General features: G+C 35.7%; 1 protein-coding gene across 1 annotated transcript in view; it reads right to left on the reverse strand.

The window, feature by feature from the left end:
- The window catches only part of PASD1 (PAS domain containing repressor 1), a 76,712-nt gene that overhangs the window by 41,119 nt on the left and 20,873 nt on the right, over positions 1-14,720 (reverse strand). The window contains exons 4-7 of the mRNA XM_003943426.2: positions 9,644-9,733; positions 3,778-3,877; positions 3,229-3,339; positions 1,768-1,898 (exon numbers count right to left, since the gene is read on the reverse strand). Coding sequence (XP_003943475.2) covers positions 1,768-1,898; positions 3,229-3,339; positions 3,778-3,877; positions 9,644-9,733 — 432 coding nt within the window. The remainder of the gene's footprint in view (positions 1-1,767; positions 1,899-3,228; positions 3,340-3,777; positions 3,878-9,643; positions 9,734-14,720) is intronic.

Raw genomic sequence — 14,720 nt, forward strand, 5'->3', positions numbered from 1 at the left:
ACAACTGTAATAGCTCACATTTACTGCGTGCTTACCATATATGAGAAGTTGTCTTATTTATTCCTCACAGCCCTAATAGGAGGTACTATGAGTGCCATTTATAGAAAAAGAAACTGAGGCTAAAGGATGTGACTTGGCCAAGGTTTTATGTTGTAATGTCAACACAACATGGCCCAAACAGTGCTCTTGATTTTAGCCTCCCACACTGCCTGATCCACATTGTCCCAATCTTGTTCAAATCTGTTAATGCCACCTCCATTTGCTGAGTTCCACAAGCCAAAAAGCTAAGAGTCCTCCATGAGATGTTTCTCTCCCTTCTACCAGACACTTCTAACTCATCAGCAAGGGCTCTGTCTCCAAAATATACCCCAAATCAGTATACTTTTACCTACATTACTACAATCATAGTCCAAGCCCCTATCATCTTTCACTTAGGTCCTCTTCCTTCCACCATTCTTGATCCTCTATACTCCATTTCCCACCAAGTATTCAGCCTAACTTTTAAAAAAGAAAATCAGGGCTGGGTATGGTAGCTCACCCCTGTAATCCACTTTGGGAAGCTGAGGTGGGTGGATCATGAGGTCAGGAGTTCAAGACCAGCCTGGCCAATATGGTGAAATCTCATCTCTACTAAAAATACAAAAATGAGCCACATGTGGTAGTGGGTGCCTATAATCCTAGCTACTTAGGAGGCTGAGGCAGAAGAATCACTTTAACCCAGGAGGCAGAGGTTGCAGTAAGCCAAGATCATACCACTGCACTCTAGTCTGGGCAACAGAGCAAGACTCCATCTCAAAAGAAAAATAAGAAAAGAAAATCAGATCATGTCACCTTCCTGCTTTCCAACGCACTTGGAGTAAAACCCAAACTGATTATCATGAATCTCAAAGTTCTACATAATATGTCCCCTGTCTACCTCTTGGAGCCTATTTTCTGCTTATCCTTCCCTCTTTCACCTTATTCTGCTCACATAACTTACTTTGTTCCTTGGAACTCTCTAAGCTAGTCTTTTACAGATGTTGAACCCTCTACCTGTGTTACCTCCTTTCTTAGCATTCCTAGGGGTCTCCACTCAAAAGACAAATTACTCAAAAAAGACCTTCCCTGACCGCTCTCTCTGAACTCCCTACCCCTACCAGTCATTAGCACACTATTCTGTCATCCTCCATGGCACTTTCAATATTACTTAGCTATTGCCTATCTCCCCTAATATCTCTCCGGCACCTTGCACAGTACCTGGAACAGAGTAGGTGCTTACTAAATATGTTACTGAATGGATAAATTAATAGAAGCTGAATCTATCAGATGAATTTCAGTGAATCCTTTTTAGAGCTAGAATTTGTGAATGCCATATTACAGAACACAAAGTGAGCAAAAGCCTATACAATCAGCTATCCAATGGGGCTGTGGTGGAGCTGCCTCAAAACTCACCTGGTATCAGAAGCCTTCTTTTATCCACCTGCCAAAATGCTCATTTCTCTTAATGTGTTCCAGTCCCCAGCATCTATATTTTATAATATTTTATATTATATCAAGAATCCTTGTAAATGATTGTGTATCTCGTTCAACTGTGTCTAAATTTTCACTGAGATGTTCACCTTCTGAAACATAGGCGCTGATTTTCCTTATTAACATATCCTAGCACAACCCTCTGCACACACTGAGTAATTTAGCAATGTCCAGTTGCTGAGAGATGAAAAGAGAAATAACCCTTCAAAGAAAGCCCCCATCGCCACAATGGGGGAAGCACAAACACAGTGTACTCACCTGCAGGAGCTGAGTCCTGTGAATACAAACAGTTCCCATAAGATAAAACTGATCCTCCCAAGAAATATCTGAAGCAGACAAGTCAGCATAGCGGCGGCTGGAACAGAAACTACTAAAGAACACAGTAGACTCTAAGGAAGATAGACACACATGTGACAACAGAAAGGTGGGTCAGTTAAACAAGAAGACAAACACCTGCCACATCCATGTACTGTTTGCTAACCCATTGACTATTTTCAGAATTCTGAGCCATGGGATTTTTCCTGTCTTCTTTCCTTTTCAGCCATCCTCCCCACCAAAACATAAAGAAGTCATTACTGAAAATCAAATGTTGAGACTTAAGGTTAGTTTTCAGTCTTTTGTTATTACCCTGTGAATGGACATTTTAGTCTCCAAAAGAAATGTGGCTCCTCTCTTTTATATAGATCACATGGGTAGAAAAAGAGAGAAAGAAAGAGAGAGAGTGTGTGTAATCTTGCATACATAGTCAGGTAAGATTTTTTCAAAAGGTGTGACCATTAATTTCCAAGAATCGTGACAAATATATCAGCCAGCTTTTGCATGACTTAATTTATTTATTCATTTTTCACATCTTCACCAATATTTGGTATTATTCACACTCCTAATTTTCCCATTCTGATAGGTATAGAGTGCTAATGTCACTGGTTTTTAAATTGTTCATTATTTGCTTATTAGTGAGTTTGAGTATCTTTTCATATATTTGTTAGCTATTTGGGTTATTTACCTCTGATTCAAGTCCCAGATGTTTTAATGGCTCCAAACGAGTTAATGTTACCTAATTTATGTTAATTTCTCAGCTTGCAGTTTCTGAAACCTCAAAATTTATAAAATGGACCCTATATCTACACACAACAAAAATTGGGGTTTTTATTTCCTGTAAATGGCACACTTTTGTCCATTCAAATTCCCAGAGAGATGATAAACCTACTCATTATTCCTCTAGGCCAATGGCCAGAACTTTATTGATCACTTTATTGATCTCTAGGTTTTATATACTGGTGCTTGACTGGGTGTTAGAATTCCAGACCCCAGCCAATGGAGCCTATGCATGACTTAAAATCCACTGAGGCCACCAAAAATAAGCTGCTTCTTACCATTTTCATATTGCTTTAAACTTTGATTTCTGGTACACATAGAGTCCCCTTTATTTTCAGCTTGGATATGCCTTAAATGTCTTTTGTTATATTTTTGCAATCATTTCTTTGTTTTATAAAAAGAAAGAGCCATCCTTAACTCAGTGTATCATGATTTGGTACGATCCCCACCTTGTACATTTCACTGTTAATTTTTTTAAAGTATAATTAATGTGAGTAGTCAGATACTGTGGTCATAGGGATATCAGACAGTTTGCAACTGCCAAGCAGAAGAGCATTTATGTTAGTAATGAGGGGCTACATAACTCATCAATGTCATATAGATAATATAAACAGAATTGCTTACCATCAAAAGCATCTTTTACATTCAAAATGAATTTCACATATTCATAAGCAGGACCATCACCATGTTCAACATTTCCTCTTTTTAAATGACAGCAAAATTCAATATGTGTTTCTATTAAAAAGAGAACAAATACAAAACAAGTCTACATTTGTACTTTAACATATTCTACTGGATTATTTCATATGACCAATGTCTTACTTAGACTAGATTTTACAAAAATATTATTTTCTTTCCACAAACATTAGCACTTACATAGCTACCTATGTTGTATCAGTAGAGTAGGGCACTAGCCAAAACACTATACACAATGGTCCATTCTTGACATAGCACTAATGCAATTGTACAAATGCTATAATAATCAGAGTCCATGGTGAAGAATGAGATTTATTGGAGGAGAGATTTTTTTAACACTAGAAATATAGATTGTAATATTATATAAAAGTAAATTAATATATTAGATATGATCTAATAACTTTTTAAAAATTAACCCATTGATTGTTACTTGTCCCTTAAAACCTAAGAATTTATTACTTTTGAAAATATACATACCTGGGTTTAACAAAGGATATTTGAGAATAATCTTTTGTGAGACTTCATTTTTCTCTTCATCAGGCAGAAAGCTTAATAATTTTCTGTCCACAATCCTGGCCTGGAGGGAGAGAAGAGGAGGAGGTGAAGGGGAAAAGGAGGGGGAAAATGAGAGAGTAAAGTTTTTTATCTGTGTTAATGCTGTTCAGTTCCTCTATCTCCTTACCTCCAGTAAGCTTATGCTCTGCCCTACCTCAGCCATCTACAGTTATATCTGTTGTACCTCTTAAAAATACAATTCACATTATCCTACTTTATGACACCACCTCCTACCTTTTCAGTGCGCTCATACAAGAACACCTCTCCAGTAATTATTCCATCCACTGAGACCTCTAGTCCATTCCTATCACATTTTCACTGTGCATAATCTTCATCAAATCGTGACATCTTTCCCTATCAAGCTCAGATTCCATGGTCATTGTAATCATTCCTATGTGTTCTTTCCCTCTATTATATTTGCCTGGGAAAATGTTGACTCTGGTTCCTTCCAACCTTTCATTTACCCTACACCTTTACCCAAGCAATTGCATGCTAGATGAAGAAAAACCCACAACCAAGCAGTATATTATTCGAAATACATTTTCAACTCTGTCCCAAAATCATGTATTTAGACAATTTGCTCCCCTACTCTTTTTCCTCTTTCAAACCTCAAATCCCTAGCCTTCCTTCATTTTCAGCTGACCTCATTTCTTATTTCAGTAAAAAAAAGGGGGGGGGGGCAATGTCAACATCTGACACGAAATCTACCAACCTATTTGTTCTTGTGCCTACAGATATGCTTTCCCTCCTTTTCCAATGAATAAGCTCCTAACTAAATTTAAGTCCTTCACCTATGCACTGCATCCCATTTTCTGTAGGCTATCCAAAGACATTGTTCTAGAAATTCTCACCCTACTCCACACATCAAGTTTTCTTTACCTCTCTACTGGGTATTCCCTTAAGCATACAAAATGCTGTATTATCGTTGCTGTAATATCTGTCTTCTATCTATCTGGTCATTACACATCCTTTGCAAGTATCAAAGTATCACATGCATGCCATAAATATGTACAAATATTATGTATCAACGAGAAATTTTTTAAATAATCAGGAAAACAAAACCAACAACACAAAATTCTAAAAACGCATAACCTTCCTTTACATTACTACCTCTCCCTTCAATTATAACTCTACTTATCCGGTCCACTTTGAAACAAAATTTCCTGAAACAAACTGAACTTGTCCCCTCCCATTTCTTCACTTCTCACTCTTTCTTGAAACCACACTAATGAAGTTTATATCTAACCACTCCACTGAAACTGCTTTTGCCAAGGTCACTAATGACCTCCATATTGCCAAATCAAATAATCACTGTTCAGCCTTCATCTTACCAAGCATGTCAGCATTTGTGGCAGTTGATCCTTTCTCTTCTCTTGAAGCATTTACTTGACTTCCAGGACACCACACACATAAGGATATGCTTCCACCTCAAAGGCTACTCCTTCACAGTTTGCTAGACCTTACTCTTGCTTCCTGAATACTAGGCATCAGAGTGCCAGGGCTTAGTCATTAGGCCTGTTTCCCTATATGGTCTCTTCCAGTTCCGTCTCATTAAATACCACCTATCTGTTAGTGATTTGCAGATACTCGTCTCTTGCCCACATGATATCTCAACTTGGATGTCTAATAGGATTTCAATTTTAAGATATCCAAAATAACTCCTGAGCTTTTCTTTGATAAAATATGTTCCTCTCTCAGTTTTCAGTAATGGCAACCACCATTTACCCATTTACTTGTCCTTGACTTGCCTTTTATCTCTCAAATTCAACATGCAGTCCATCAGCAATCTCTAATGGATCACTTTTCAAAACACATACAGACTCAGTCCACTTTTCACTACCTGGCCTAAGTCACGTTTCCAGTTTGGATTACTGCAGTAGTTGTAACTGCTCTCCCTGCATCTATTCTTGTCATGCCCCTGCCACCACCCCATTCTCTATAGAACACCCAGTGTGATCCTTTCAAAATATAAGTCACATTATGCTATTCCTCTGCTCACTCAAAATTTTCCACTGGTTATCCAAGTCATTCTGAATAAAAGCCAAAGTCTTTATAAGGGTTTTCACCATTCTATGTTCTGGTTTCTTACTGCTATTGACCTTATCTGCTCTCATTCTCTCTCCCTGCTGCTCACTGCACTCCAGGTACACCTAACTCCTCATTCACATACAAACACGAGAGTAAATACTCATCTCATAGCCCTTAAACTAACTCCCCCTTCAACGTGAAGCACTCGTTCCCAAATATTTGCAATGGCTTTTTCCCTCACTTACTGCAGGTCTTTACTCCAAAGTATTTTAAATAGCACCAATTCCTTGACATTCTCTTATTGCCTTTTTTTGTTATCTGTTTACCATCTGTCTTCCCCATTAAAATGTCAATTAAATTATAACAGAGACCTTGTCTGTCTTTCTCACTGCTACATCTTCAACACCTAGAACAGAGCTTGGCACTAGTAAGCACTCAGTAAATATTGGTTGAATGCGTGAATAATACTGTATCACGTAGTTGAAATATGGTGAGATGTGGATAAATTGACTATCAGATACAGAAGTAATGAGCTTTTAATGTGATAGGAACAAAGCAATAAAGTATTCTTTGTAGCTGAATAATGGCTTTGTGTGATGAACCACAAATTGCAATGATTTTTTAACTGATTAGTATTCATATTTTGAGTATTTTGAAATATATCTTCATGGCCTATTTGTAGAGGCCAGCCTATGAACTGTTCAGTGCTCAAATTAGCAGATGGATGCTGTCTCAATCAAGCTTGGCTTGATTAAGGATGGATATGTTACCTTAATCTGGCAAACAAAACATTATGAAATTAACAGGCAATATATGTTGACAGTGAAAGTTACACAGTAAAATGCTGACTTCCCAAAATAAACGTAGATTTTTTAAACTAAATTTAACTTTCTCAATAAAAATGCTTTCATTGGTTTAGTTATAAAATAGACTTTAGATGCCAAACTAGGTTATCCCTGTGGAGACCACTCACTCATTCACTCATCTAACACATGACAAAATATTGCTCCATGCCAGTCACTGTTCTAGGTATGTTCACATAAACAAGCTCACTTAATCCCCTGGAAGAGGAAGAACTACCATTTGTTTTATTTATCAGGAAATTAAGGCTTGTCCAATTGTTGAGAGTTCAGACATGCAGAAATGAAATTCACATGGAAGTTCCATCCAATTCCATGCCTAGGTCCTTTCCACTACACCATAGCTGCCACAAGTCCAGTTTGCATCAGGCACAGAAAATTTGCTACTAGACCAGTTCCTACATTTTGGACATTCTACATGAAATTATTCATTGAATAAGGTTTTATACTTAGTTCTTATAAGGGTTACATAAGATGAACCTGACAACAAATTCCAATGAGCACATAGTCTAGTTGGGCAGATTAAATATGCACAATCAATTATGAAGTAAAATATAAAGCCATACCATAACAAGATACAAAGTGCTATGTCTCATAAGTTCTTTCATTAGTTTTAAAATGAAGATAGGATTGTCCCTTAAAAGAGTTCAAAGTGAGCTATCTTTTGATGGTCCACATTCTCTTGGATGCGACTAGTGGTAATGAGTTTCTTATTAGTTGTCTAGGGATAGGAACAATGACAATAAGCCTTACAATTAACCACCTATTGAAACAGTGGACCTGTTCCAGTGACTCTGTTCCTTACTTAGAAAAAGGGCAAAGACCTGAAAGCACAATCAACCTTATGTTACTTTTGTAAGTTTTTAGCATTTGCTTTTCTTATTATACAAGGTAGAAAGATCAAGGTACTTAGAGCCTAATGAAGCAAGGATAAATACAAACAAAAAATTAAGGTGGTTTTTCAAAAGCAAAGTTTGCAAATACCTATTAATTGTCACACAAATATTAGTACAGTGAGTAACTGCAAAATAGAATAAATATATGTAAACCCCCAGATTCGATTTTATTTTTGGGGGGAATGATGGAGTAGGGTGAGTAGGAGGGCAGGCTACTAAGAACAGGGGGCAGTGATTAGAACTTACTACTACAAATGACTGAGTTTTTCCAAAGGGGAAAAAAAAAAACTCAATGCAATCAACGATTGGGAAAATATGATGGCATGGATAAAAGTTTGATGATGGATAAAAGTTTAATACCATGATGATGATGATAACAGGCACCATTTTATTCATTCAACTAACATCATCACTATAAAAAAATCCTTGCATAATAAGAAAAAGTCACCAGTCTCAGTCAATGACCAATTTGGTTTATGCAATATCTGATGCCACAAGAATTTGGGTAGTTTTCTGGTCTTCATTATAATAAAATTTAAGCTGTAATGGATCATAATCATACATTCCTTCTTTTAATATAGATTTTAAAAGATTATTGCCCTTCTATGATTTAAATATACTAAAGTGAAATCCAATAAATATCTCTACTATTTGCACTTTATTGATGTGTTTTCATATCCTACAAATATAAACTGAATTTGGAAATGTAGACTGTTTTATTAAAGAATGAAAGAGAATTAGAAATAAAAGAGATTGATTCTAGCATCTGTAAGTTTCTTTTTTTTTTTTTTTAAAGAGTATAAATACTGTGAGTTCCCAAGAAGGTCACAGAACATACCAACTAATCTGGCTAAACTAGTGAAATGTTTTTAATCCACTTCCAACCTAACTACAGGGTAATCTAACCTAACTTCTATTAATTTCCACATTCCAAACTTGAGTACTATAGACCTCTGGATCAGGGTTTGTCAAGTTCTTGAGACAACTCTGTGGAATGAGGAATATGTAAAACAACAACAGAGATGTGATTGTTTTACACTACCACCAATAGTGCATAGGATTTCAATTTCTTCATATCCTCTCCCAAAACCTTTTGTTAACACAACCATGCCAATGGCAGACAGTTTGTTTGCGAGGACTGTTGTTGGTAAATGTATTATGGGTAACCCCTGCTCAAACACATATATAAGTGGAATATGAAGGCCTTGCTACAGACTGAATGTTTATGTCCACCAAAACTTTATATATTGAAATAATCTAACTTTCAATGTGATGGTATTATATTAAGAGGTGGAGCTTTGGAGACGATTAATGGGATTAGTGTCCTTATAAAAGAGACCTCTAGGCTGGGCATGGTAGCTCACAGCTGTAATCCTAGCACTTTGGAAGGCCAAGATGGGCAGATCACTTGAGGTCAGGAGTTTGAGACCAGCCTGATCAACATGGTGAAACTTCGTCTCTACTAAAAACATAAAAATTAGCCAGATGTGGTGGTGCGTGCCTGTAATCCTAGCTACTCGGGAGGCTGAGGCAGGAGAATCACTTGAACCTGGGAGGTGGAGGTTGCAGTGAGCCAAGATCACACCACTGCACTCCAGCCTGGGTGACAGAGTGAGACTTCGTCTCAATAAATAAATAAATAAATAAATAAATAAATAAATAAATAAACCCCAAAGAGCTCCCTTGCTTCTTCTACCATGTAAGGTTATAGTAAGAATAGAGATGTCTCTGAACCAGAGAGTGGGCCTTCACTAGACACCAAATCTGTTGACACCTTGATCTTGGACTTTTCAGATTCTGAAACTGTAAAATATAAATTTGTGTTGTTTACAAAGACAATCTATAGTATTCTCAAACCAATGGAAATGACAATAAAACAGGGGTCACGCTTTGACAACATTGAAAACATCTTCTGTGATGAGTTTTATGCTCCTGAAAATAAATAATAAACTCCTAAACAACAAACCAGAATGATCCATTTTCCCAAAAGTAGGAAGAACTTACTGATACATGTCCAAGAAGAGAAGAGATGTTTTCATCCACATAAATGATCACTCCATCTGTGCTTAGTGCAATCATAAAGCCATCTAATGACTAATGACAGGAGAATAATAATGTAATTAAATAATGGAACAATAATAAAATGATAGCTTCATTTCTAAATGCATAGATAATTATAATAGCACACTGAAAATGTATTGCAGTCCTTAAATGTCAATAAAGTAGGCACAGACTTAATTAAAATTCCATTATTCTGCCTCCTACACAGAATCTACTTAACCTTAAGCATGAAATGTTTATCAAATGATGTGTCATTTAAACAAACAAATTTCAGTATACACCCAATTAACATGAAGTTCTCTAACACAAGCCAAGAAGATTCATTTCTGTGTGTAGGTTGTTTCACTTTTAGAACACCTAATTTCAAAAATGTTAAAAATATTTTAAGGGCACTTTCCTTTGTGGTTAGGTTAGTCATCTCCTTATAAATATGGATATGCCCATCACTTCCCTGCTATATAATGGATTCAATAGCCAGACAAATGTCTCCTGGTAGAGAATATCTAAAATGATGAATAAAACTTATTTTTCAAAACGGAACCAAGCTATTGGTAAAGTAAGGGAAATAATCTGGTGTCAAAAATGACTACATTTGGAGAATTATGACATCAGAGAATATCAGACCCTGTATTTTCCTTGAGACTATCTTCCCAACACTGATGGCCTAAAGTTTAGGGGACAAAAGCAAAGCCGAGGCCTGTACAAGGTAGGAGGTGAAATCAAAGATTACAACATAAGGCCAAGTCTCCAAAACGGTGACACCTTCAACAGGTGAAACAGAAAAATCTTATCCAATGAAAGGAGACAGAGAATGTGCATACCTGCCTCAGCTTCAGTCCTGGGAAGAGTAGGAAAAGAGAAAATAGCCAACTTTAAGAGGTGCTAAACAGAAGCCCACCCTCACACAAACTTGGAGGTAGAATTCATACACTATCTGTGTGGACCTCAACAATCAAAGTCTAATATTTAGTTTACTGTGGTACTGACCCCATATGTCTAACAAAAGGAAATCAAAATCACATCTAGAGAATTATCTTTAAATGAGTGTTCAAATAATTCCAGCAGATAAAGTTACAAATAATATGAGCTTATAGTAAAAAATAAAACACAGGAAGAGATGAAACATTACAAACAAGAGGCAATAGACATAATAAAATGCAGACTCATATTTTAAAAATAACAAATATTGGAATTATCAGATACAGAATACAAAATAAGTATGCTTAATAGGCTTAAATAAATAAGAAAGGACACTACAAATATGAAGAAACAAGAGACTCAAAACTGACTAATGCGATATAAAACATAATCAAACAAAATGTCTATAAATGATATTACCATCAAAATTAGATACTTAATGTATAGGTTAAATAGTATGTTAGAACACAGCCAGAAATAAAATTTTTGAACTGGGAAGAGCTGAAGAAATGGCTCAGAATGTAACACTAGAAGACATACAAATGGAAAATAAGATAATTTAATTTCACCGAGAAGAGAATGAGAAAGTCCAACATATGTCTGATCAGCGTTCCAGAAGGAAGTAATATAACAGAGAAGAGGATATATTCAATGAGATATAGGTTGAAAATTATCCAGAAGTAATAAAATACACCAATCTTAATATTCAGGAAGCCCAAATAATTGCAAGCAGGATTCTACGATAAAGTCACAAAATCCTCAAACCCATTAGGATGGGCTATGATTAAAACAAAACAGAAAGTTATAGGACAGGATATGAAGAAATTGAAACCCTTATGCACTGTTGATTGTAGTGTAAAATGGCAAAGCTGCTATAGAAAACTCTATGGCAGTCTCTCAAATAACTAAACATAGGATTATCATGTGAGTCAGCATTTCCACTTTTGGGTGTATACCAAAAAAATCCTGAAAGCAGGGACTCAAACAGGTATGTGTACACCTATGCTCACAGAATCATTATTCATAATGGCCAAAAGGTGTAAACAATCTAAATGTCCAACAGATGAATGGATAGCCAAAATATGTAATAAACAATGAAATATTATTCAGTCTTAAAAGGAAAGAGAATTTTGCCACAAACTATGACATGGTTGAAACATGAAGATATTATGCTAAGTGAAACACGTCACCAAAGTACACTACTATATGATTCCATTTATATTAAGTTCCCAGGATAGCCAAATTGATTGATAGATGCAGGAAGTAGAATGGTGGCTACCAAGAACATGGAGAAAATGAGAATGGGGAGTCACTGTTTGAGTACAGAGTTTCAGTTATGCAAGCTTTAAAAGCTGGAAATGGATGGTGGTGATAGTTGCACAAAATGTGAATGTACTTAATGCCATTGAATTCCATATTTAAAAGTGATTAAAATGATAAATTCATGTTATATAAATTTTACCACAATAAATAAGAGGACAAATAATAAGTTATTATGGAGATTAGAAAGTATTTATAATACAATAGTTTTTAAACACTACTTATCAAGAACTGTGAAATGCAGCTAAAACAGCACTTGGAAATCTTTGCTTAAATGTACATATTAGAAAATAAAACTGGTGACAAATCAATGAATTAAATAACCTAAAATTGTTAGAGAACAAAATATGAACCCAAAAAAGTAGAATAAGTAAATAATAAAACTAAAAACAGAAATTAATAAAATAAAAAAATAAAGACACAATGGAGAGAATCAAGGAAGTTAAAAGTCAATTCTTTGAAAAGAACATTAAAATTGACAAACCTCTGGTAATATGAATCATTAGTAGTGAAAAGTGGATATCATTACAGAACCTTCAGACATGAAGGTAACAAGAGAAAATTATGAACAACTTTATGCCAATAAATTTGAAAGCACTTCTTAGAAAAACATAAATTACAAAAAGTGACTTGGAATGAAGTAGAAAACATGACCAATCACATCACCATTAAGAAACAGAATCATTAGTTTAAAATATTCTCTTATCTTTGTAATGTTCCTCCTTCATAACATACACAAAAATGAACTCAAAAAGTATAAACACATTAAATATAATAGATAAAATGTTAAAGCTTTTAAAATAAAATATAAGAAAATATATTTATTACCTTGTGGTAGGTAAGGATTTCTTGAACAAGAAAATAAACACCCTTTGACTGGTAAATTTGATTACATTAGATTTAATAATTTCTGTTTGTCAAGTCATTTTAAATGGTGAAAAAGTAAGCTACAAACTAGCACAAGAAATTTGCAACACATAACTAGCAAGTGATTCGTTTCCAAAATCTATTTTAAAAATCTCCAACATATAAATAGCTAGAAAGAACAATACTATAAGAAACTGAGCAAAGGCTAGAAATAAGCATCTTATAGAAGAAGAAACACAAATGGCCTCAAAATTTGTGAAAAGATGCTCATTGTCATTTGTAATGAAACAAGGCACCATTCCATTCCCACCTAATTGACAAAAATTTGAAAATCAGACAATAAATTATTAGCAATGATGTGGACTAATAAGCACTTTCATCCATACTACTGGGAATATAAATGAACAGTAAAATACACAGTGAAACACAGCCACTTGAAAAGCAATTTGTCACTTTCATGTAGAGGGAAGCCACCCTATCACTCCACCCTACCCTCCAGCAATCTCACTCTTAGATATACACCTAGAAACACTCTTGCTTATATGGAAGAGGATATATGAACAAAAATGTTCAAACCAGAACTGCTCACAATAACAAAAACCTACAGCTATACCAAACCCAGTTTATGCGCCTCTTCAAGATTCATACCCCATCCCACCTTCAATCAAGCCAGGGATATTAGCTCTGCTTTTGCAGTCCCCGTCTAGTCTCCTAACTCCACTAGCAGGAGGGGCTTCAGTATCCATCCAAAGTGACTGGATTCATGAAAGCTGTAAACTTCATCCACCTCAGGGCATGGGATCTGGGTTCCACAGTGGGTTTCCAGAAAAGCCAGGAAACCCAAAGGACAGAATGTAAACATCCATGTAAACATCCATGTGACTTTTGACTAATGACAGGAGATAGAAAGGAAGTGATAGACACAATATTTTCCCTTCTTCCCTTCTTTCCCTGTACAGACTATTCCAAGGTGTGGTGCCTTTCATATAGTTTAAGAGTGACTGAACAACCCACTGTGTGTTCCTGTGAAGCTGTATCCAGCTTGATAATAAACCACCCTATATTTCAATTCCCTTCTTCTTTGCCTTACTTTTCCCCTCACCCTCACTATCCTGAGATTGCATATCCCACTAAAACCTTAGCATATCAGTTTTGCTTCATCCTCTACTTCCTAAGGAGCATGAGATAAAACAGATTTCAGGAGCCTATCAACAGTAGAATGGGTAAGTAATTGTGTAGTATGTTCTAACAAGAATACAGAAGTAAAAATGAATGCACTAGATTTACATGCACTATCGTGGATGAATTGAAAAAGAAAGGTTGAGCAAAAATATCAAGTCAGAGAAGAATACATACAATATAATTCCATTTATATACAGGTGAATATAATGCAAAAGAAAACAACATATCACTTAGAGATGCATACACATGTCCTAAAAATACAAAGCAAAGCAAAGGAAGATCGACACAGAACTCAGGAAATGGTAGGAAAGAAGTGGTGTAGAAAAAGAAGATTATGGCTAGACAAATGGGACCTAACCAAACTCCACAGCTTCTGCACGGCAAAAGAAACAGTCAGTAGAGTGAATCGGCAACCAACAGAATGGGAAAAAATTTTTGCAGTCTACCCATCTGACAAGGGGCTGATATCCAGAATTTACAAAGAACTAAAACAGATCTACAAGAAAAAAACAAACAAGCCCATTCAAAAATGGGCGAAGGATATGAACAGATACTTTACAAAAGAAGACATACAGGAGGCCAACAAACATATGAAAAAATGCTCATCATCATTGGTCATTAGAGAAATGCAAATCAAAACCACATTGAGATACCATCTCACATCAGTTAGAATGGTGATCATTAAAAAATCAGGAAACAACAGATGCTGGAGAGGATGTGGAGAAATAGGAAC

The sequence above is a fragment of the Saimiri boliviensis genome, chromosome X (assembly GCF_048565385.1).
Source record: "Saimiri boliviensis isolate mSaiBol1 chromosome X, mSaiBol1.pri, whole genome shotgun sequence".
Lineage (NCBI taxonomy): Eukaryota > Metazoa > Chordata > Mammalia > Primates > Cebidae > Saimiri > Saimiri boliviensis.